This window comes from Gobius niger (assembly GCF_951799975.1).
Source record: "Gobius niger genome assembly, chromosome: 19".
Lineage (NCBI taxonomy): Eukaryota > Metazoa > Chordata > Actinopteri > Gobiiformes > Gobiidae > Gobius > Gobius niger.
Window position 1 is genome coordinate 12,812,006 of NC_136870.1, and position 22,690 is coordinate 12,834,695.

The following is a 22,690-nucleotide window of genomic DNA, read 5'->3' on the forward strand; positions in this document are numbered from 1 at the left end:
AATTTAGCGAGGCGTTTTTGATGAAAAGAAAAAATCCTAATTTGACTGAAGGTGCAAGAAGGAGGACAGTTACGCAACACCCTGGACTTGTTAGCCACATGTGCTACCCATTGTTCTGCCTGCCTTTCAAAATGAAAGGACGTTTTTTTGGCAGCCTCGTTCAACAATGCCACCTAGTTTTCATTTTGAAGCGCCGCAGCGGCCTCCTTTGAAAAACCGCACGGCTCGGTGACACTTCATCAAACTCCACCCACACCGTGACTCGGGCTGAGCGAGAGTCATGTACGCCTATAAAACACAGAAACACAAACCAGGGCAGGTCACAGAGAGAGCGACTAGAAATCACCACGGAAAAGAGGAAGTTGTACTAAAGTATTTCCAAACACTGCGAGCACAAGCATCCCCATCAGATTTCAATCATTGTGCGCAAAAGTGAACTTAGGAAATACAGACAAGCACAGATCAGACCAGACAGGATGTAGTCTTGGTTTACGTGCGGTTTAAAGATTAAACACTCGCGACCTCTAATTTGCAACTCTGACGCAGGCCTTTGTGCGGCAGGTAGTATGAATTTGTGACGCTGAGCCATGTAAACAGTAATTACCAAATCCCACACTTTTGAACCCAGAGCCACTCCATGACACCAAGGTGCAAGTTTGTTTACAATATCTCCAGTACAGCTTGTGTTTAGAGCTGAAAATATATATATATAAAACTCACCATCTGGCAACTTGTAATGTGAAAAAGACTAGCTATAGAGGCCAGTAAGCAAGTCAAATTATACATTTTCAATTTGTTAACAGTCTGAAGTGTTATTAACCTCTTACCACCCGCCTTAACCAATTAATCGAAATTCGATTACAATTCCGATTATTACACTAAACAATTACAAAATTAGCATAATCTAAAAAACAAAAAAAAACAAAAAATATTATTACTATTTTTGTGTGATGATGTCATCAGGCCGCGCTGCCCAGTTTACTTGCGTAGGTGTGAGGGCTGGCCAGCAGGGGGCAAGTGTGAAACAGAGACCTCTCATTAATCAAGGCATACTTGAAATCATTTGTACTTTTATGACTGTTCAGAAAACAGCAGAAAATATTCAGCAGTTTTTTTTATTAATAAATATATAAATAAAATAAAGACTCTTTTTAAAAGGCAACAAATAATCGTTTGAATAATCATTATTTCAATTATGACTCAAATAATCATGATTATTATTTTTTCAATAATCGAGCAGCCATAAAAGAGATGGTCACTTTTTTGACACATTGTCACTGCATTTTTGTCATGTTTTCATCTCTTTCATGTCACATTTTTGTTATGTTTTTGTTTTTGTCACTTTTTTTGCTTTTCCAGCACGTTTTTTTGTTGCTCTTTGCTACGTTTTCATCACGTTTTTTTTTTCAAGCTTTCAGATTTGGGTAAATCCAAACTGGAGAAAATGTGCTTGGTTCAGGTGGGGCTTAAGAGGTTAAATAAACTCATACCCTGCAACTCCTGTCTCGCCTTTAAACCGACATTTGCATATCACATGCCAATTGGCAAGACTGACAAAAACAAATTGCAACTAATATATTTTTCCTTGAGCGGCTCAGCCCAAGTGTGTGTGTGGTAGGTAATAGTTCATGTTGTCATTCAAAACACAGTGTAAGGAATGTCACTATTCAACAATCACTTGACAAGCCGAGTATTCCCGCCTGCCGCATGCAGCTGAACCACTTGATTGACAGTTTTCATTATCATAAAGACAACCGAGTTTCCCTATTCTATTTCGGTCACAGGAACACCCAACGAGAAAGAAACAACTCACTCAGAAAGCTGGCATGTATGAAATATTCTGTGCACTTGTCTTTCATTTGTCTAAGGCCTCACGGGCCCGTCCTCAGCTTATCATTTAGGTTTTTATCATGGTCTATGTGCGCTAGATGGCATAGCAGGACAGTGACGCATGCAAAGCAATCGTCTCACACTACGGACAAGATTAGAGGCTATCATAACGCACATACCAGACACTGCATCAACTTGACAGCTTCTGCACCTACGATGGCATTTCTTGTGAGTAAGATACATATCAGGGTGCTTTTGCTCAGAGCAGCAGTGAAGGAACACAAAATACAGCAAGTGAGCGATATTAGTTCAAGTGCCATTTCATTTAACATGTGGTGTGAAGTTAAGCCAGATTTCACCTTGAGGGAGAAATTTCACATTTGAAACGTTATGTCCGCCTCAGTCCTAGTCCTACCCCCTCGTCCCCTCAGGGCTGTCTGTCAAGAACCGGCATGTCTGGCTATGTGCAATAACAAAACTTGATAACAGCTACAAAACAAGTCACGTCGCGGCCACACATGTGCAATCTAACTAGAAAATATGGCTATCAGGGAAAAGTCGAAGAGCCTTCCAAGTCGCCCTCACGGCCGTGTTAAGTATTGACTGGGGTTGACCCAAAACAGCTCACGTGTTATCACAACAGAGCATATCTTCAGGGCAAAATAAGTGGGACTTTGCACACATGGCCAATTTAGGGAATGTCAGAGGCGGTGTTTACTGCAAACTGCGTGAACAAAAAAAAAAGTCAGTAAATGTTCACTGAATGAAACAGGCACACGGCCAGCTATTCCAAAGCTGTCAAACTATCAAGTACGCACCGGCTGAGGCTATTTTTTCAAGAGAAAATTACCAGTTATGAGCTTTAAAATGCTGCTAAAATATGCTTTTACACTATGTTGTTTTTAAATATGCTTCCCCCCCCCCCATAAAACCTGTCCATGAGGTACCTCAAGGCAAACTTAAGTGTGACTCATTTTTTACAGAAGTACATTTCATCATCAATTGAGAAGTAGCTTTAGCAAAAGTTGTGTTTTGTTTCATTCATAATCCTGCATATTCAGTCTATGTAGTCCCTAGAGCTGTGCTGATTCTGAGAGGATGTCACTGTGGTGTCATATAACACTGTCTTACCGCCTTTCAAAATTCCTGTTAAATTGTTTACCTGAGGACTTTACTGAAGTATCTTAAGTGCGTCAAGTCTGGGCAGGTTTACTGGGCCAATCATACTGACTCATTGTCTTACTTACACAATGGACTAGAGTGGTCCCTTGTTTCAAATGTATTGCGCAGAGGATGAACTCACCTTGATGACAGTTTTAATGATGATGAACACACGATTTCTGTTTTCTTCTCCACATGATGAGTGGTCACGTCATCCTTTTTCGCTACGGGCTCTGAAGCCTTGTTCTCTCTTCTGCTGTAGGTCGGCTCTGTAGCATCATCATCGCGAGCTTCCCTTTTAGCCGTTTCTGCTGAGTCACCGTTTTTCCTGTCCCGGCGCACGTATCTGGATGTGAACTCCTCAGTGTTACCGTAGCGCTTTGCAAGTTCCCTTCTCCTCTCTTCTTTGTAGCGGGCGATGCGCTCAGCCTTGGTCTCCAGAGCCGAGCCCTGTAAGGTGTCTATTCCATCCATTTACGCGGCACAAGTTTCAAAGTCGGTCTCAAAATCTTTTCGGAGATCCCCTCTGACAGCGGTGTCTCACTCCATCCGAGTCATCCCAGAGCTGCAAATCAAAGCAAAGATATCATTAGTCGGTCACATTTGGAGAGCTGAATTTCAAAATGACAGCCTGCCAGAAATGCTTTGGATCTTTTGAGTCTCACACAGCATCCACTTTGCTGCAGTGGGGGGAGAAGAAGCCTGATAGAAGGGACAAATAAAAAGACAGTAGTCACTTCTAATTTTTGTCATACAGATGTTGTTAAATCTTAAATCAACTTGAACAAACCTTCTCCTAAATATAAATTAGTGGACCACACAGGTCTTCGGATCTAGTGGGGACTGGACTTTGGGTATGGCTTTGCAGGACACATCAATCCATTGGATCACCATGTAAAAAGTGTGCAGCTCTGCCTTTAATAAAGAAACAATACAGCATTCCACCACCACTGCTTTCCCATATGCTCACAGTTGTATCCAAAGCCAAGCCCTTGTACCGACCCACTAACACCTCCCTATTCCCTCCCACCCCCCAGCGAGAATGACATCAGCCGGTTCAGGCTCAAAACACAGCCGGACCACCGCGCCGAGACTCTCAAATAACCTCCAGTCCATCACTTGGGGCCAGCTGGGAAATGACAGAGGACAATGAGTGAGAATGTGAGAAACGCGAATGAAAACACAGCCTAATCCCACTTTATTCCTCTCCTAATGGGGCTTTGCATGTGGGCTTATGACCTCTTAAACATCCCCTGTCGACAAAATGACTCACGATTTGCTCCACAAAGTGTGAAAAACTCGCAATTGTAAGTCAAGAAACGGTGAAAGGCTGTGGTTATTTTAACAATGCATGGAAGGACTAAGACATCTGTTAAAATAAGCACACACACAACAGCGGATGGCAGGCCAGTTGCGATGAGTGGTTAAATGTACGTACACAATTAACAGAGAGCACAGGATATTTCTCAGTGTTGATAATTAGCTGTGTTATGCTAAAAAATGGGGCATGTTTTAATGCAACACAGAAGTATCCATCATACCTGAAAGATTTAGTGCAGACGCTTACGTATTTGTGACAAGGAAAGTGTGTCTGCAGAGAAGAAGGAGAAGGTCAAGTTGAAGAGGGTAAAGTATACGTGCAACGCATAGGCCAAAAGGTGAATCTGTGACTCTCTGTAATGACGACAAGCTTGAACAAATCTCTTCTGCTCCCCTCTGACCCCTGACAGGCTGGAAAAATCCAACGGCAAATCGACAACACTCCTGTTCTGTGTAAAAAGCGTATTTTTGAAATATATGTGCAAAAATCTGTCTTCACCTTGACCGCTTCCACCTAAATCAACAGTGCTGGCGAGAACTCAAGGGAGCCAAGACAGTCCCTTGGGGAACTCTTAACGGATATGGTTATATTCCATATAATCTGTGGTCCCGTATTTCACCATCTGCTTAAAAAATTAACAAATAAGCACTGATCTACAATACTTTAAACCAGTGTTTTTCAACCACTGTGCCGTGGCACACTAGTGTGCCATGAAATATTGTCTGGTGTGCCTTGGGAAATTATCCAATTTCATCAAGTTTTTTTTTAAACAAATGCATTATTATCCACAAATAATGTACAGTTTTCGAGTGTCTGTGCTGTCTAGTGATCGGCAGAGTAACCATATAATACTCTTCCATATCAAGTAGTTAATTTCTTTGAGACAAGAGAATGCATTGAGGCATTGTGGCTTGTGAGACAATACGGTGTTCCTATTCAAGACACTTTGATGAGAACGACTGAATATAGGCTACAGAGTTAAATTTTTTAACATTTTCGGCTGGTGGTGTGCCTCGTGATTTTTTCAATGAAAAAAATGTGCCTTGGCTCAAAAAAGGTTGAAAAACACTGCTTTAAACAACACGTTTAACAATGGTTTTTCTAATGCCGATGCCGATTTTTGGGGATTTTTATTGGCTGATGCTGATAAGGCCGATATTTTTGGCAGATTTTTCCAAATGTCTGGTCTAAAAAAAAGAAAACAATGTCCGCTGGCTGCTCTGCTTTGACACCGCAACACTAGGGGCCGCCATTGCTGTAGTACCTCCGTAGCCGCTAGTCTCCCATTAGCCTGCATTGCACTTTAGGCACGTTAAAAACAACTTTAAGGCTGGGGGTCTAATTTTCCTAAACTTTCGGTTGACCTCTAATTGGAATGTCTGTCTTCATATTTAAAATTAAGTCTCAACTTACAATTACAAATGCACACGGTCTTGCTCAACTTTCCAAACCATGCATAAATAAAACAACAGAAACTACAAAAACAAATGCTGAAGCTTTTGAAGGAAGCCATGGTGCATTATGGAAAGGAATGGTCCATATTACTATGCAAGCTCAAGCTCAATCAATTTGAAACGGTAAATCCAGCCCTAAGCATTGCAAAGTTGCAGGGTTATAAATTTTGTCTGTAGTGATCATGCTCAGGGATGTTGAAAACCAAAGTTGGTACAAACAACAAGTACAGACATTTTTTAGTCATGCCATGAACCAACTTGTTTATGTCACGAATTTCCTTATGAAGGCAAAAGCCCCCGTGAGGTTACAACATGTTGAGTTCAGGACTTGCATAATTCCCCTACCTATAAAAGGAGTGCTCATACGAACACGGATACTGGTCCATGGAGAACCAGAACTTTCAGGCTGCTTTGTTTGGAAACGGCCTCATGTTATTTTAAGCACAAAAGCGGGACGGTGTGAGTCATAGGTTAGAAATCATCACTGCTATCAACAATGTGAACTCATGCAAGAATACTGTTTATCGCTCAGAGTGGCTTTACCTATTTAGGGATATTTATTCACCAAAAGAAAAAGGGGAAAACGTACAGTTCAACTCAAATTAGATCAAAGTTGAATTTTTTTGGTCTGACATTTGTTGACATCAAGGCCATCTCATGTTTTCCTGATGAAACCTATTGCTGCATAGAGACATATGCAACAATTGCGCCAAAACTAAACTTGTGTATGCAGCATCAGTAAGGGCATCTCTATTTGTGCACAATAATTTTTTTCCGTTTGCTATGTGAAAATGAACTATAATAGAAAATGTATCTGCTGGCAATAAAGCATAATACTCCCACTAGAACATGTTAACTGTCGACATTTCCAAAGCTTTATGACCTCGGGGATTCCCTGGACCTTTCTTAATAATCCAGTATTTAGCACAGGCAGTTCTTCCAGTCGTGCCAGCTTCTTCTCTTACAATATTTCTGCTCCTTCAGGGCATGTAAACAAACTTTGGCCGCTATTTCCAATTGCTAGAGTGACTTCCTTGACCTCTGCCTGTCCAGAGGGACGTGTATTTGGCTGTGAGAGGAAGATCTGTCCCAACAAAAGCTAACTGTGTGGCTTCCGCACTCTGTCCCATATCCTCTGCCCATAGAGACCCAATTAATCAGGAAATCTTACTCATGGATTTGGCCAATGTCCAGGACTTCCTTGAGATAAAAGACTGGCCGTTGAAGTTGCAGGAATGAGCACACATCCTCTTTATTATTTTACATTTAAAAGGGCTATCTAAAATATGTAACCTAACCGCCAAATACACTGCTCTTTTCAGGTGCAGGTATGTTAGTGCCGAAAGCAAAAGAATTTAAGTCTTGTCTTGTGCACATATACATTATGTAAAGATAAACTCTAGATAGAAATCTGCATGACCTTTGTATAGCCCACAGGTCTGTGTGTGAAATGGGATTTACATGTCCACACACGGAGTACAGACAAGGAATGCGGACTACACCCTGCTAGTAAAACCCGATAGACTTAAGCAGGATGGATGTTAGACCACTTCAACCCCTCTAGCCATAAACCTGATGATCAAAAGTTACTAGAAAAGTTACAGAATAAGTCGTCACACTTCGAATGACAATATCCCATAACATATAATATCTAGTGGTATATGAGCCATAATTAACCCAATTATTGTACATTAGCCACAATAACAACAGTATTACAAGTCTCTATGTTACACAGGTATGTTATAATTAAACATGAATTAAACACAAGAAAACAGGAAGCAGTCAGTGTGTCATGAGAAAAAGGAAACCGATGACTACATGGCTTAGGTAGTTATGCTCACATTCTGTTTCCTATTGAAGACCCATGGATCTATCATAATAAACCCCAATGATGTATTCTGGTAGGGCTCTGGTAGGGCTAATTTCTGGATTTGTTTTAAATCCAAATAGAGTTACAGTGACACATGGAAGACAAAAATATATACTACAAAATAAGAATTGCGTACTTAATGAACATCATTTTAAAACCCTAAAGAGACAAGATATTTTGCTGCTTGCACAGATTATTGTACAACGTAAATACAGTAAATGCTGCCTTTGTAATTCAGTCAAATTTCAAATAATTGCACTTCTTCAGAGTTCCAACGCTGCCATTTCTTTCATTGTTCTTTTTTTTTTTTTTTTTACCTAAAGAGGACACCATTGTTTTGATGTTTTTCTGACCCAAACACATTATCTGTTTACAGGAAGGACTGCTTTCAATGGACATGGAACATCTTGTTTTCACTAGACAAACCAAATTAGAACCACACTTCCAATTGGACCTAAACTAGCTCCTCATGTGGCAAAGGTTTAGCACTAAATTCCAGCCTAATGCACTATACCCAAAACCAAACTTTTTTTTTAAATGTGGCAAACCTAAAATTATGCCCTTGATATTCACGCTTCATATCATTACGTCCAGCTCATATCAAGTAACATGCCTTGACAGGAAATTATGCTCGAGTAAAGCTTTCCTACGGGATCTCAAATCAGCACAGAAAGTTCACCGTTGTTTATTAGGATTTGAAATAGATTTAAGACCATATTCCCACATTAGTAGGACCCTTAAAGACAGGAGGTAAAATTCATAATGACATTCATTCTTCCCAAGAGAAAGGGGAGGAGAATGGAAAGTTTGCTTCACATGAAAACCCAGGTGCCAGAGCATGGGCAGCAAAGACACAAGTAAAACAAACCCTACTATACTATTTTTACATCGTGGTTATGAGAAAATTCAGTCCTCAAAAGCATAGTTACAGGTGCTCGTCATATAATTAGAATATCATGAAAAAGTGTGTGAAACTAATATGTGATAGACTCATTACATGCAAAGTGAGATATGAATACCCTTTATTGGTTATTAAATTAAAAATGGACAGTAAGCCATAATCATCAAAGTTATAACAAAAAAAGGCTTAACATATCTCACCTATGGTCATGAGATTTGGGTAATGACCGAAAGGACAAGATCGCGAATACAAGCGGCCGAAATGAGTTTCCTTCGCAGGGTGGCTGGGTGCACCCTTCGAGATCGGGTGAGGAGTTCAGTTACCCGGGAGGAGCTCGGAGTAGAGTCGCTGCTCCTTCACGTCGAAAGGAGCCAGCTGAGGTGGCTAGGGCATCTGTTCCGGATGCCTCCTGGACATGCCTGTTCCAGGCATGTCCTAGTGGGACAAGGCCTCGTGGAAGACCCAGGACACGCTGGTGGGACTATGTCTCCGAGCTGGCCTGGTGTCGCCTCGGGGTCCCCCCAGAACAGCTGGAGGAGGTGTGTGTGGACCGGGAAGTTTGGGCATCTCTGCTGAGACTGCTGCCCCCGCGACCCGGCCCCGGATAAAGCGGAAGAAAATGGATGGATATCTCACTTTGCATGTAATGAGTCTATATCATATATTAGTTTCACATTTTAAGTTGAATAGCAGAAGTTAATGCACTTTTTCATGATATTCTAATTTTATGTCGAGCACCTGTATATTGCAATTCACAAAAGAAGAATCAGTGTAACTATAGCAAATCTCTATAGAGGCTAAATCACAATGTTATGATCCTCAGTTTGAGGGATATAGTGTACTCAGATAAAATACAGAATGATTTTGTCCTAATTCAAATACAAACCATCTTTTGTCATCAGTCTGACCTAAAGAAGTATAATTAATCTGTTGGATGATATTTTTTTGTAAAAGGATCTAGGTCAGTCTGACAGATCAGATATCCTTGCTGATAATGTAGGCGCAATTGGGAAAGTCATGCAAATTTGTTAAGTTGTTAGAACTTTTAAACATGATACAACATTCTCAACATGCAAGATCCCTAAAGTGCATTCTTTATTCCTGTAACTGTCATTTGAAGTGTGAGCCATAGACTTAATGTATGTAAACAATGTTGTTTGCCAATGTATAATATTCAGTGGGTTTGTGAATCATGCATTTTATGGGTTTTTCCAATACCATGCTGGCTTAGTAAAAATATTTAGATTTTGTGACTGAAATACTGCTGCAGCTCAAGTGCAATAAAGACTGCTGCTGTAATCAGTTCAGTACACTACATACCACACAGCATATGCTGCTTTTGATTAGAACGCTACTGGGTTTCCCATTTCTATCCCTATTATCCATATGCAACATGTTTGCTTGCATAAGTGTGTCTGACAGCGCCCAGGTCATGTGACCAGACGGTGGGAGTAGATAGAAGAGAGTGCACTTCACTAACCCCTAATCCAATAACTCCATAGTGTTCATTAAGCACATGGCTCTCCTGGTCTATCAACCCAACAAATGCATGAGAAGGAAACGGGCCAGGAGGGGGCGGGATCATGGTAGTTAAACCTCCTTTATATACAGCAATCAACCACATACTGAGCAGCCAATGTGTTTCTCATTAAAAAGCGATCTTTCCGCTGTTCGAGCAACTTAGGGGCCGTGTCTGTGAGAAATGTCAGGATGAAGTTTTAATCGCAACTGTACAATCAGTCCACGGATCTTGTCGAAACTGGCCTCTGCTAATAGTGGGCTTCAAAGCCAAACGATTGTGACAGGAATGTTTGTCTAACATGGAAAGAGCACTTTAGGCACATGACTGGGGTAAGTGCTGATAGAATAAAGCTTAAATAGATCAATGCCGGTTTTAGAAACATGGGTGCCCCAGTCCTCTGCAACTTATTTTCTGGTTTCCCTTTTATCTAATCTCAAAGGAATAGTCAGCAAAAGGGCACAGAGTTCCAAGGGGTTCACAGTGGCAAGCAGATAACACAGGCTTTTAGCTTAGCTTTAACTATTAATGACTTCTCTGCCAGCTATGTAATTTGACAACTTCTCTGATAAAGGTTTATAATACGTTAATGACACAGCCAACCCAATTATGTTGTGGGTCCTGCACAATGCACATGGTATTTGAAAGTTTGCATACTTATTCGTAGTTAAATTTATTTAGTTTAATTTACTACTAGCATGGTGATCAAATTTCATTCAAAGGATATGACAAGATGTTCTGTTATTTTCTGATGATTGCAGCCTTTGTGATTTGATCATTTCAATCTTTTGAACTGCAATTTCAATTCAATTGCGATTTATCTTGCAGCCCCAATAGCAACTCTTCTTCTTAAGGAGATATATGATCAAGGATGGGAAAGGGGGAGATGTGGCTCTACAAAAGGGGACTTGAGGAAGAAATGCGTAGGTCAATGGAGAAGAAAGAGGGGAGCAGGCTGAAGAACTGCGCTCTTTGTTGGGATGGAAGTGGTGCTTTGTGGGGCATGTGTCTCCAGGGTGCCTGGGGGGCCCAGCCTGGTGGTACAAGGGGGGCTAATCCAGCTCCTCTCTCTGTCCCAGACACAAACTCACACAAATCCCCTTTACCAGAAGTCCTGCTGACTCCAACCACTCACCCGTAATGTGGTTGACACAACAGCCCCTGGGTGCCCGTGCCCACAGTCTGCTTTGTCTTAGTAACCAACACTGTACTGACCAGCTCAGGGCGGGGCCAACCATTGTGCAGTAAGAACGGCTTCCTCAAAACTTGTAACGGGAGCCGAGAATTTGGGAAGCGATTGTTCAAAAGATTGTCTCTTTTTAGACAGCCTTGTATTCAAGAAGCCAGCCTGATAAATCATATCACATACTGTATGTAAGAAATAACATATATGAGAATAAAATCCTCCAGATTTATAGTCGGAATGGTCGTTACCCTTTGACATACATCATGTAATAAAACAGGCTACAACTACTTTGTCAATATGATTTGGGCTAAAAAGCTTTCATGAGTTTTTTTACTCATTAATTGTCCGTGAGAGTTAGTACTACACTGACAGAAGAGACAAAGGGAGAGAGGGATATTGTACATCCAATTACACTATCAAGATATATATTTTTTTAACTCAAAGTTGGCTGTAAATACTGCTAAAGTGGCACTAGCCTGCAGTTAGCTTTGCCCGTTAGCCTGTTAGCTTCTTCTTTGTGATTCTATTAGTGTATTGGGGCCTCCAACCCGTAGGCGGCGCAGTTGCAATTGTGGTTTTCTGGCCAGAGACACCAGGGGGAGATGAAAGACCCCTGAATCATCCCATTAACCCCAGAGGGACTACGGAAAGGATTTATTATGGTAAACAAGTTACTTAGTACTGCTTTAAAATTCAATCAGAATTCATCACAGGAGTGCGTTTTCTATTTTTGTTCAAGTCACAGGCCAGTCTTTGTCTGAACCTTCCTGCGTTCTGTTTCCCAAATTCAAAAGGGCCCATCAAAATGTGACGTATGGGAAGGTAAACAAGCCAGCATGGGACTCACAGGACTTGACAAACACAAACGCAGTGATCCAAGCGTGGAAGCTGGAGTGCAAATGGGAAGGGTGGAGCTGTAGGGTTTTTATCTCACTCAGGGATCATACGCACACAAGAGCGGTCCTTTAAACTGGCTAATGTGGGGCCAGCGTCGCCCACACAGGCTCTTTTATTGGACAGATGTGCAGTGGAAGCTACAGTTAAAGCACCTCACCTCGAACCAATTACCAGCCTTTGCTTCGAGCAGCAACAAAGCATCGCCTCATTACAGCAACACTTCCACAAGTCCACTGAAGATACAATCGCAGAGATATGAAAACATGAGACTGGGCCGGCGCCACATAAAGCATAAAGGGCAAGTGAATGCAAAAGCTCTGTAGCGCAGACTAGAAAGATTAAATTAATATTAAGAAAAGAGTGAACTCAATCACCACTTTGCCCTTTTGAATTATGGATAAAATGTTGAGAACCCCCATTTGTAGAATAATACATACAAGATAAAACGACAAGATAAATAATGCATGTCTCACTCCATCAGGTTGTAAAGTTGTTGAAAGGATTCGTCTGTTGTGCTCAAAACACTATTGACTCGCCTTTCCAGTTTAAAAGATCTAATGAGATTTTCTGCTCGTCGAAACCAGAACAGTGATGTAGAGTAGTGTCAGGGGGTTTTCCCCCCAGTTTGATCTGAGCTGTCCAGTGTGCAGGGCAGACACCATCTGGACATCTGGAATGCTACAGGGCCAAGGGGGGTCGAATATGATGGGGGAGGGCTATAGTTGTGAGATGGTGTATTAACGGTATAATACTTAATGCCAGACTTGGAGTACAAGGGGAAATGTCTGGAAATTGGTTAGAACAAGAACAACCTTCTTAAATATCTCTATTATTATAGACTTTAGGGTGTGATTTTATCAATGAAGCTCCAATTTTTTTTCCCTTGTTGTTGAGGATCATCAATGAAGTCTAAATTCATTGCATCAAAAGGTAAATTACTACAGGATAATTCATCATAAGGTACAATCACAAGAATCAATGACATAATGGCTTGCTGAGGAAACTGTCAGCTGTCTCTCTACCGAAATATTGCCAAAGCATATTCAGTTAGGGCACAGCACTGAATTTAAATGTAGGGTGAAGTGGGAGCTCAGGGCCACTGCTCCACATGGAAACTTGGAAAATTCGCTCATGCGAATCATATAAGTCGTCCCGAGTACAACCATATGCCGAGACTGATGTGCCATATTTCACTGGCCAAAGTTGTCATTACAGTTTGGCAGCGTAGAAACAGTGACCATATCCAACCACAGAGCGTTGGTGTCAAATCTGTAAGGGCTGCACTCTAACTGCTTTTTGGGAGTATAAATATGTCATAGCGGAGCTTAGCCTGTGTGTAACCTCGAGTGCTCATCCCTGTGGAGTTACTATTGCTCACTTTGTCATATTCGCTGGGCTTTAGATAAATATTTGAACTGGGAGACTCCTTGGCTGTGCAGCACAAGGCCCAACTGAGACGTGAGCTGTTAATAAGACAACCTCCTACAAGCTTTTCTCAACTTGTGGGCGGATAAGGACGATAAGTAATTTTATACATAGCAAATCCCACTGGAGAAAGATTACAGTATTCTGTTGCTTTTAGGGGTCATTGCATTACCTAAATAACTGCAGTCTTCATGGGCCCCACAGGACACTACTTACCCAAAGTTTAATTCTCCTGATACACAAAAAGACATCTTAATTTGTTGGTTTTTGATGATTCTTTGTTTTCTGTATGAAGAGGCGATTCCAAAAAGATACGCAGTAAAGGGAGGACTTCTCCTCAGATGTGTGATTGTAATAGAATGCTGAAAAAAAAAATTCTTGTCACTGGTGAATTATCAAAACAGCTACTTGGCAGGAATTTAGAATTTTACACCGATGCATTGTGCTGTGGTGGGCACTGGCAGCTTAGGTGAAACTGCATCTACAAAATTAAAAAGCACTTCCTCTGCTGCAGACTTTTTGCTCCAAATCTTTGACAAGTTGATTCAACAAATGCATCATTCAGAGTTAATTCCTGCTTCTAAACAAGCCTCAGCAGCGGCAGCCTGTGGGTACTGTTGGGTAACCAGATCCTGCAGGGACAACTCTACACCGCACGTGCCTCGACTGGAGATGTTAAGGTGAATGGTGAACATTACCACAAACATTGAACATTCACCTTTGGCTTTCTTCTTTGTGATCCAGAAAAAGGCTTAAAATTAAATCCAAATCACAAATAGCGAATCAAAAAGGCTGCAGTTTTTTGGATACAGAAAACGAAATATTCTGTCTCCGTGGGGTCTTCTGTGTAAAACCCCCTATTCAGATTTTAGACCTTTGGAATGTAAGTCTTGTATAAGTTTAGCATTTCCTATGTTAGTTTTCTCCAATGCACCTGCATGTGAAAAGCCATTCCCATTCACAGCACTAGCAAGTTTCCAATGGACAGTTTTCCAAAAATACTCATATCTTACTTATAGCTTTTATAATCTAATCATGAAACACTAATTTGGGCAAAGAGTAAAAAAAAGAAAAAGAAAAAAGGACCACTCCCGGACAGTTTGTACAGTAGACTCACCGTACTCCACTCACTGGCTTTGGGTCAGTGACTAACAGTGTCTGTCTTCATACACGATGCCCTCACATAGGTGAACAGAAACAGATGTGAAATGTTGACACATAGACAATGATCAAGCTACGCATCAGCCATATTTTTGTACAGCATTGCTCAACTCCAGCCGGCCTGTTGTGACAAGACTGAGACCGCTTGCAAAGTAAAAAGCAACGAATACTATAGCCTTTGGATATGAAGCGTCAATGGCTCTATTTAATTCACTAGAAGTGACTGTGGTAATGTAAAATGCAACATGTTTCATGTAGTCAAAATGATACAGACTATTCCCTTCAAATATATAAACAAATATTACAGTGCAGGTCCTAATAATTCAAGCATTCTGATACTGGCCTACAATGCAAATGTGTATCCATATAGTAAAATTCTTGATCAGATGCAGAGTATAAAAATGCATCCATAAACATTATTATACTGCATGAGGCAAAGGTAATCTTTATCTGAAAATAACACGTGTTGCAGGGTGCACCACAGCATGAAGGTTCTCAGTGTCAGTCCAGTGTATCATCACCGAGCTGCTTTGCAAGTGTTTGCATTGCAGGGCCAGTCTGGCACAGGCAAACATGACTTTGATTCCACACTGTTGTGAGTCACCTACAGCCCTTTCTGACCCACTTTCCCTGCTAAACTACGGCATTACTACCAGGCAGTAACGCAGTAACAAACATTTCAGCAGTTGTGCTTTTTCACACACACTTTACCACAGCTTTGTTTTCACAGGTGGTTTCCAGGAGGCTATTCCCAGCTGCTCTCTCTCCTGTCAGCGTTTACAGAAAGTGCGTTTTTGGTCAGCTGTGCTTGTTGAAATGGGCAAAGTCTGCGCTGTGCGATTCGTCAAGAAGAACCATGAACGATGACACTAAACTGTGCATGACGTGGGCTGCAATACATCTGCAACAAACCAGCATGTTGTCACTTGGGACAACAACAAAAAAGGACATTTCGCAAGATAATGCAATGACGACCGTCCTATGTGTTTCGAAACAGCCAAATGCACGCCCTTTGCGCAGTGTTTGTTGGTGACCATTTGTCCCATGATACTTATAATATTTACAAGCTACTTAGCAATGCAACTGTATGACATGATCATTAGGCTACACAATCATTACGAAAGCTGTGTGGCTTACCTGGGATCATTGCATATGCTCCTGTTTGTGCCAAGTCTTGCAAAAAAAGGCTGTAATAGCAGAGTTTTATTGCGATATTGAGTGGAACTATAAAGCGATGATGGGGAAAGAAGAACAAAGTTTGCGGTTATGCTAACGTGACTGTAGGAGGGCGGCTTAAGCCGGAGGTGTGCGCGTAAAGAGGTTCTCGACACACGCGCAAAAAGCAAATCCTAAAGACAAAAGAGCTCTGGTCCAAATGCACAGTCTGCAGTCCGTATGGGCCGGGGAGGCTGTGGGAAGGCACGGCTCAGAGTTTAGCCTGGGTACGGACTGTAGTGGGCTGATCCAGGATCGTCAAACTTAAAATGCCCCTCCGTCTGTGATTGGTCCGTGCTGAAAGCGAGAAGCGCCCCGCTGCATTCACGCGCGTCTGGTAAAGAGCGAATGTGTGTTTCGGGGTCAAAGACTGAGAAGGTTTTAACCTGATACATATTAAACTGCATCAGTGTTAATTTTGACAACATATTTTAATGTAGTTTTAGTCTTTTGACGAGAATGTAATTCAGTTTTAGTCAAAAAAAATATCTTCAATTTTAGTCTAGTTTTAGTCGACTAAAATTGCAAGTAAATTTAGTCGACTAAATTGAAGACGAATTTAGTCGACTTTGCATTGATAATATTCATAATAATCATGTTTAATCTTGTTCCTCTGCTTCATGGAGCTGCTCCACATGAATAAAGCTCAGAGCTGATCCTTTGGCAGAGAATTTACATGATCTGAGGCTCTTTCAGACGGTCAATAGAAGTTTGGATGATTTTAGTCTCTCACTTTCATTTTTATTTAGTCTTATTTTAGTCGACTAAAATATCTGGACATTTCAGTCATAGTTTTAGTCTCATGAAAAACCTTTAATTTAGTTTTAGTCCAATTTTAGTCGTCAAAAATATCACTTTGACTAAAATTAAGACTAAATATTTTAGTCGACGAAATTAACACTGAACTGCATATTATATTATGTTATTGTTTATATGTTTTAAGGCATTTATTTTCTTCATGTCTATTTGATTCATATTGGATACTTGGGAATAGCGCAGCAAGGAATTAGCCTATGCCTTTCTTCCTTATTATTGCCTCAAAATAAATAAATAAATAAAGTTACAATGTGATCATGTCAACGTAGTCAGAGTAGCCAGTCATGGAAACCTTTGAAAGCAACCGTGTCTGAAAGTGTGGCACTTTAAGCTCTGGTGCCCCCTGCAGGCCAATGTGCGGCATTACCAAACAAAGAAAATAATGAAGATTGTATCTGTAATAATGGAAGGAAAATGAAAACAATTGCAAATGGAGTTGAGCTGTCAGTGTCTACTCCACAAAGACTCATTTCATAAAATGTCATTGATGGGCGCTACCTGCAGAGCAAAGACATTTCACTCAAACATCACCGAGATAGAATAATAGGTTACCTCTACGGAAAACAAACAAACAAACAAACACAAAGTAGTGACTCAATCATGTCTCAGAAGCAAGCACTGTGATGATAGATTTAATTTTGGTGCTTGCGTGTCTACTCCCACGGGAAGGTATGTGAAAGAATGATTAATGACTTTCCTCTAATGAGATTTTTTGTGTTTCTGTGTCTGGGGGACATGTAAGTGAATTTGAAATTGTCCAGAATAACAATAGAGGAGAAAAAAAAACAGCCGAAGATTAGTCACAAGAGCAATAATTTATTTAGCCTGGCCCGCACAAATAAATAAAAACAGTTTCATTTTGTTTTCTTGTTATTGTACCAGGAACGATCTGTCTTTGTCGCAAAAATGCAATACGACACACTGAATTACCAGCACCACAATGACAAATTGTCAAGGCATACTGTTTGTTTTTCTTTGAAATCATTATTATTATTTTTGAAGTGTGTCGACTTTATTGCTCTCAGTGGCTAAATTGTCGACCTGTGCTTTATAATGTCCGCAAGCTTTTTCCTTTTCAGCTGCAGACTAACTGGGCAACACAAAGCCTACCTGTAAATAAGAGATAGCATTTAGCCTGTAAATAATGCCAGATTACAGATGGAGCTGTTTATTGTGATTCTTACCTTGTCCGACTTTATGACTGGACATTTCCAGTTGTACAGATAGTAGTTCAAGCTTTTGATGCTCAGGGTGAATTTGAGCTTTTCAAAAAAAAACTGATTGCTCATCACGTCCAAGGCGATGAAGACGTCAAAACCTTTCTGTTTAGAGATAGTAAGTAGAACATTGTTAATGATAGTGGGCTTTTTTAAATAGTGGAATATGTACAGTAGTAGAATAGGTTTGTCATTGTATTCATTCAACGGGAAATCAAAAACAAATGTAGATTAGCCTGAAGAGTTGATCAAATTAATCATCAATTAATCTGCATAGATTATAGTGGTATTGTTTCTCACAGAGCACCAGGAAGGTAAGTATTAGCTATAGTTCTGTGTGCCCTTAAAGGGATGTTTCAGGATTTTTGACATGGGGCTCATTTCCTTGTTATCCATAGTGTTGTTGATTTCTGAAAAAATAAAAAATATACATATATAGTAATAATTCATGCAGTCCTTATATTTGAAGAGTTTAGTGGTGCTAGGCTAGTGCTAGGCTAGTGCATGTCTATGGTAACTAGTAGCCTGCATCAAAAACCTCTTCAAAACAATGGGGTAGTCCTCTAAACGTTGCCATATCTGATTCGTAGAAAGCTCCTTTGTGAATTCCACGTGTAGTAATGCCGGCCGCAGGTAAACAAACTACTGTAGGTCCGGTAACCTCGTAGATCACTCCGCCGCTGCGTAGTTTACAACCAGGAAGCTGATGCTGCTCAAATATAAGTTATTTTAAATGCAAAATGGTTATATATTAAAACATATTCAGTCAACACAGACATTTATTTGGGTAGTCTGGTGTTATAAGTGATTTGCCTCAGGTGCACTGTGCTTGGGTCAGACTGTTTTTAATGTAGGCTACTAGTTACCATAGACATGCACTAGCCTAGCACTAGCCTAGCACCACTAAACTCTTCAAATATAAGGACTGCATGAAATCCAGAAATCAACAACACACTGGATAACTAGGAAACGATGCCCATATGTCAAAAATCTTGAAATATCCCTTTAATCCCCATTTAAACGTTGAGAAAGGTTCATGAATATCCCACACTTTTGCCTGCTCTCGTATGTATTTTTAATGCGCAGTAGAGCGGCCCAGGTCATTTGCCTTTCAGTGAACCGGCCTCAAACATCAGGGGTAGTGATAATGAGTGTAGAATTTAACAACCTGAATGACTTACAAATTTAGCCAGAACCAAGGCATCCTCCATCAGGTCCACTGGGTCTGTGGCGGTGCATATAGAGAACAGGAGGTGGGCCTCTCTCAGCTCGGTGTGCACTGGGTGATTCAGAACCTTTGATTTGACGTTATTGAAACCAAACGCATCTGTCAGACCTCCATCTTCACTCTACGAACAAAGAAATGACGTGCCAATAGGTTTTTCCACTCTCCTTTAGCGTGTGTGCGACGTGGTACATTCTCACAGACCTCGACCACATAAGAGACAATCAGGCCGTCTCTGGGAAGGAGCCAGTGCTCGATCTCCTGAGCAGATAAGTTGACGCTCAGGTCAAACTTGGACTTGTTGGATTGAAGCAGGTTATGGACTTGTGCTACATCTGCTTTGGTCATGAGACGCAGGCCCCGTGTCTTTGTCCTCTGGAACCACAAGCAATGACTAAAACATGATGACAACTGATTTGCAAGCATTCAGATCTTGCCCTGCCTCTCCTGGTTTCTCCTGTAGGTGGCGGTAGCAGCTCACCTCTGGCAGCTTGTTGAGCTTGACAGCTCTCTGCACTGTCATGCTCTGTCTCAGTCCTGGGTAATTCACCTCCATCAGTTTCCGGGTGTTTAGAGGGCGATGCCAGTAGCTTCACAGCAAAGCAAAACACATAAGGCAGCAGATCAACTTCAATAATGATAGAAAGTCATATAATTCCTTACTTGCAGTTGCTGAGCGGTGTGGGCAGTACGACAGCAGCCGTGTAGAGCGCCTGTAGCGTGCCCTGCAGGTTGACCCGTCGGGTGAGCTCTCGGATCAGAACAGGAGTCATTCTCTTCAGGCGCAGCTTTTTATGGACACACAGCAGTCGCACCTGCACCATTTTGATCTCCCTGAAAGAGAACACAAATGAATGCGTTGGTCTTTAGTTGAAGATTGTCCAATCCTCCTTTTCTGGGGATATTTGGAAGCTCCTATACAGTTTCACTTCATGCTTGTCTTACATATACAGTATATACGGCTGTCTACAGTGTATATTAGCTGGCCGTACATTTAGCCACCATTATACTTCGGGTTGTCATAATGATTTGGCTCATTGATGTGGAATTTAAACTACTCACTTGTCATACACTTGCACATTTGCAGGAACAGCCGCGATGAAGCCCACAAGTTTCTTATTGGAATTTACTCTCACACCGCAGTGCCACTGGGGCGCCCACTGTGGGGACTGCAAGACCCTTTGAATGAAATAAGAAAAAAACAAAAACAAACACAGACACAATTTCTTTATTAAATTGTATTGTTATTGCTTACACAATCACCCACAAATATTTTTCTAAGGGGCGCATTTCTGCATTCAAACAGGATTGCAAAAGCCGCCTGTGGCAATAATCATTTCAATGAAAATCACAACATCAAATATTTACCATTTGAGATACTCTTCAGAGAAGTCCAGTCGGATTGTATTGTCATCATCCTCTGTGAAGTTCTCATTCAGAAGTGTGCTGAGCTCTTTCAGCTGGGGGAAGAAAAAAAAGTATTGGACAGGGCTTCAAATGATTTGTAATTCTGTTTTGGTCAATAAAGCATTTTCACAAAGCCAGTCTGAAACCGAAAAAAGCCTGGAGCAACAATGAAAACGGCCAAATTATCCTCAGAGAGACTGTGATAGATGTGTTTTTATGCCTTACCACTGCAGCGCTGGCGAGGTCCAGAGTGTCCCATGAAAAGCCCTGGGGCAGAGAGTACGGTTCTGCTCGCACCCCGCCCTCTCCTTCTGCTACTGGACCGTGACTCGTAACACCGTCACCTATGGGTGCATAAAAAACATGAACAAAGCAAGGTTATTCATCGCCAGTGTGCCATTAAACGTAAAGCCATTTTAGCACCGAAGCAATAAGAAGTAGTTTTTACCCAATTTGGGGACAGGCTGCGTGTCCCAGAAGTGGTATTGATGTTTTTTCGCTTGCTCCAGCGTCTTGGGCACAGTTGGACCCAAATTAAAGAGGTGCAATGCCCTTTGGATTTCTTGCTGCCTCTCTTCTGGCAGTTCGTTCAGCTTTTGGTGAACAAAATCTAGTTAAAAATAGTGCTATAAGATAAACAGAGAAGGCTCAATTTCAAACGCCAACCATCGCAAATGGGTCTCGGGGGCTTTGGGGTCTCCAGTTATCCGCTTTCTTCTTCTTCTGTTTCTTGGTCTTTTTCGCACCGCCACTCTCATCTTCTGTCTGCTGCTGCTTCTCACTGCCAAACATCAATCACACAGGCACAGGACAAAAAAAATAGACATTTATTGGTGGAGTTAAGAAACGGGCGCACTTACTCTTCTTTGGAGCCCGTCATTGTTTGGAGCTTGTAGATGGACTGGCTGGGGCTGGCTTTTTGATACAGTTGTGGGCTTTTTCGGCGTTTTTTTTTCCTTTTTTTTTTTTTCCTTCATCTTATCTGGTGTCGAGCAGCGAGGGGAGGAGAGCGTCACCAAACCCTGCTCCCGCCCTGTCAACGCCGCAGATAACCCACTGCAATATAAAGCACAACGTGAATAGATAGTAGTAGAGCCGCTTTAGTGGATGAAGTGCACTGATGCGTCTGGTAAATAAATGACTCTTTTTCAACCGTAGAACAGTAGCACTACAACACTATGGGGAATGTAGTAAGGAAATGTCTAACTCACAAAACAATGTACTGAAAGTTAGTCACAGGCTTAATTGAGCTATACTTTCCTCCCTAATGCTTGCACTACTTTCCGATAGACTCTTGGATAACACAACCCAAAACCCTTGGACTATTTTAAACAATCCCTTTCATGTATTTGCGTTTTCGTCACAGGCTCCTATAAAACCCACCTGTGACATCTCCAACATGGTGCGGTGCCCCCCTTGTGTATAACTGAGAGCAGGTTGCCTGTTTTTCCCAGTGGACTTCACAGCAGCTAAACTCAGCTCAGCGACGCGCTGCTAATACATCTATGCCAACGCCGCTGCTAAAAATGTCCTGCTGTGCTTTGATCTGTGCGTTTATAAATGAACACTACATGTAAAATAATGGCCCCAGATTCCAACGCTGAGCCTGGAGCTATTTTTGCGACGTTGTTAAGCTTTCCTGCACACTGCCACATGAGGGGAACGGCGGAGGGAGGCGGACCGAGCAGTCACTAAACAAGATGACAAGAAGACAGTCAGAGAGTGATGTTACTGGCTAATTGCTCAATGTCAGAATTACAGAGGCCCCTCAGGAAAAAGGATTAAAAACCTGACACTTCTGGTGTAAAGGGTATAGCGAGAATCAAGGTCATCTGACAGGTCTCGGGTGCGATTCCCAGTGTACTGCTTGGATGATGTGTCTATGTTAAGCATATTTGTTCATATTACAAAGCCATGTAAATCAGCATACACAACTGACGTGATGCGTGCCTGCGTGCACTGCGATGTTGTACTGAGCATGCGCAATAAATGGTCAGTGAAGTTCTCAGGCCAAAGCAACGATGGCGGTGTGTGATTTTCCTCCCGTAAAAGCTAGCTACTAGATAACCACTTTGGTGACTGCAC

General features: G+C 41.5%; 2 protein-coding genes across 4 annotated transcripts in view; both read right to left on the reverse strand.

Annotated features, from left to right (window-relative positions):
* The window catches only part of svild (supervillin d), a 44,466-nt gene extending 28,280 nt beyond the window's left edge, over nt 1–16,186 (reverse strand). For 2 of the 3 annotated variants that reach the window (XM_079577576.1, XM_079577578.1), the window contains exons 1-2: nt 15,863–16,186; nt 3,134–3,556 (exon numbers count right to left, since the gene is read on the reverse strand). In XM_079577576.1, the coding sequence (XP_079433702.1) occupies nt 3,134–3,465 (332 nt within the window). In that variant the 5' untranslated portion in view covers nt 3,466–3,556; nt 15,863–16,186. Of the gene's footprint in view, nt 1–3,133; nt 3,557–13,780; nt 13,883–15,862 lie in introns of those variants that run through there. The other variant, XM_079577577.1, reaches the window with a different exon arrangement.
* Nucleotides 16,187–17,649: 1,463 nt separating this feature from the next.
* On the reverse strand, nt 17,650–21,540 carry LOC306978893 (glycylpeptide N-tetradecanoyltransferase 1-like). The gene is made up of 12 exons (XM_079577599.1): nt 21,466–21,540; nt 21,272–21,386; nt 21,054–21,198; nt 20,831–20,949; nt 20,567–20,658; nt 20,261–20,377; nt 19,862–20,032; nt 19,680–19,788; nt 19,403–19,573; nt 19,155–19,322; nt 17,941–18,078; nt 17,650–17,866 (listed from the first exon to the last, which is right to left on the reverse strand). The coding sequence occupies exons 1-12, from the start codon at nt 21,483–21,485 to the stop codon at nt 17,843–17,845; spliced, it is 1,389 nt and encodes a 462-aa protein (XP_079433725.1). The 5' UTR covers nt 21,486–21,540; the 3' UTR covers nt 17,650–17,842.
* Nucleotides 21,541–22,690: the final 1,150 nt, after the last annotated feature.

What these genes read in the sequence shown, in the direction of transcription:
- LOC306978893 (XM_079577599.1), bottom strand. Translation starts at nt 21,485, where the DNA reads ATGACGGGCTCCAAAGAAGA. An exon ending in ACCTCGCCAGCGCTGCAGTG is followed by an intron (nt 20,659 to 20,830) that starts GTAAGGCATAAA and finishes TTCTTCCCCCAG; the next exon opens with CTGAAAGAGCTCAGCACACT. An exon ending in CCTTGGTTCTGGCTAAATTT is followed by an intron (nt 18,079 to 19,154) that starts GTAAGTCATTCA and finishes ATCTCTAAACAG; the next exon opens with AAAGGTTTTGACGTCTTCAT.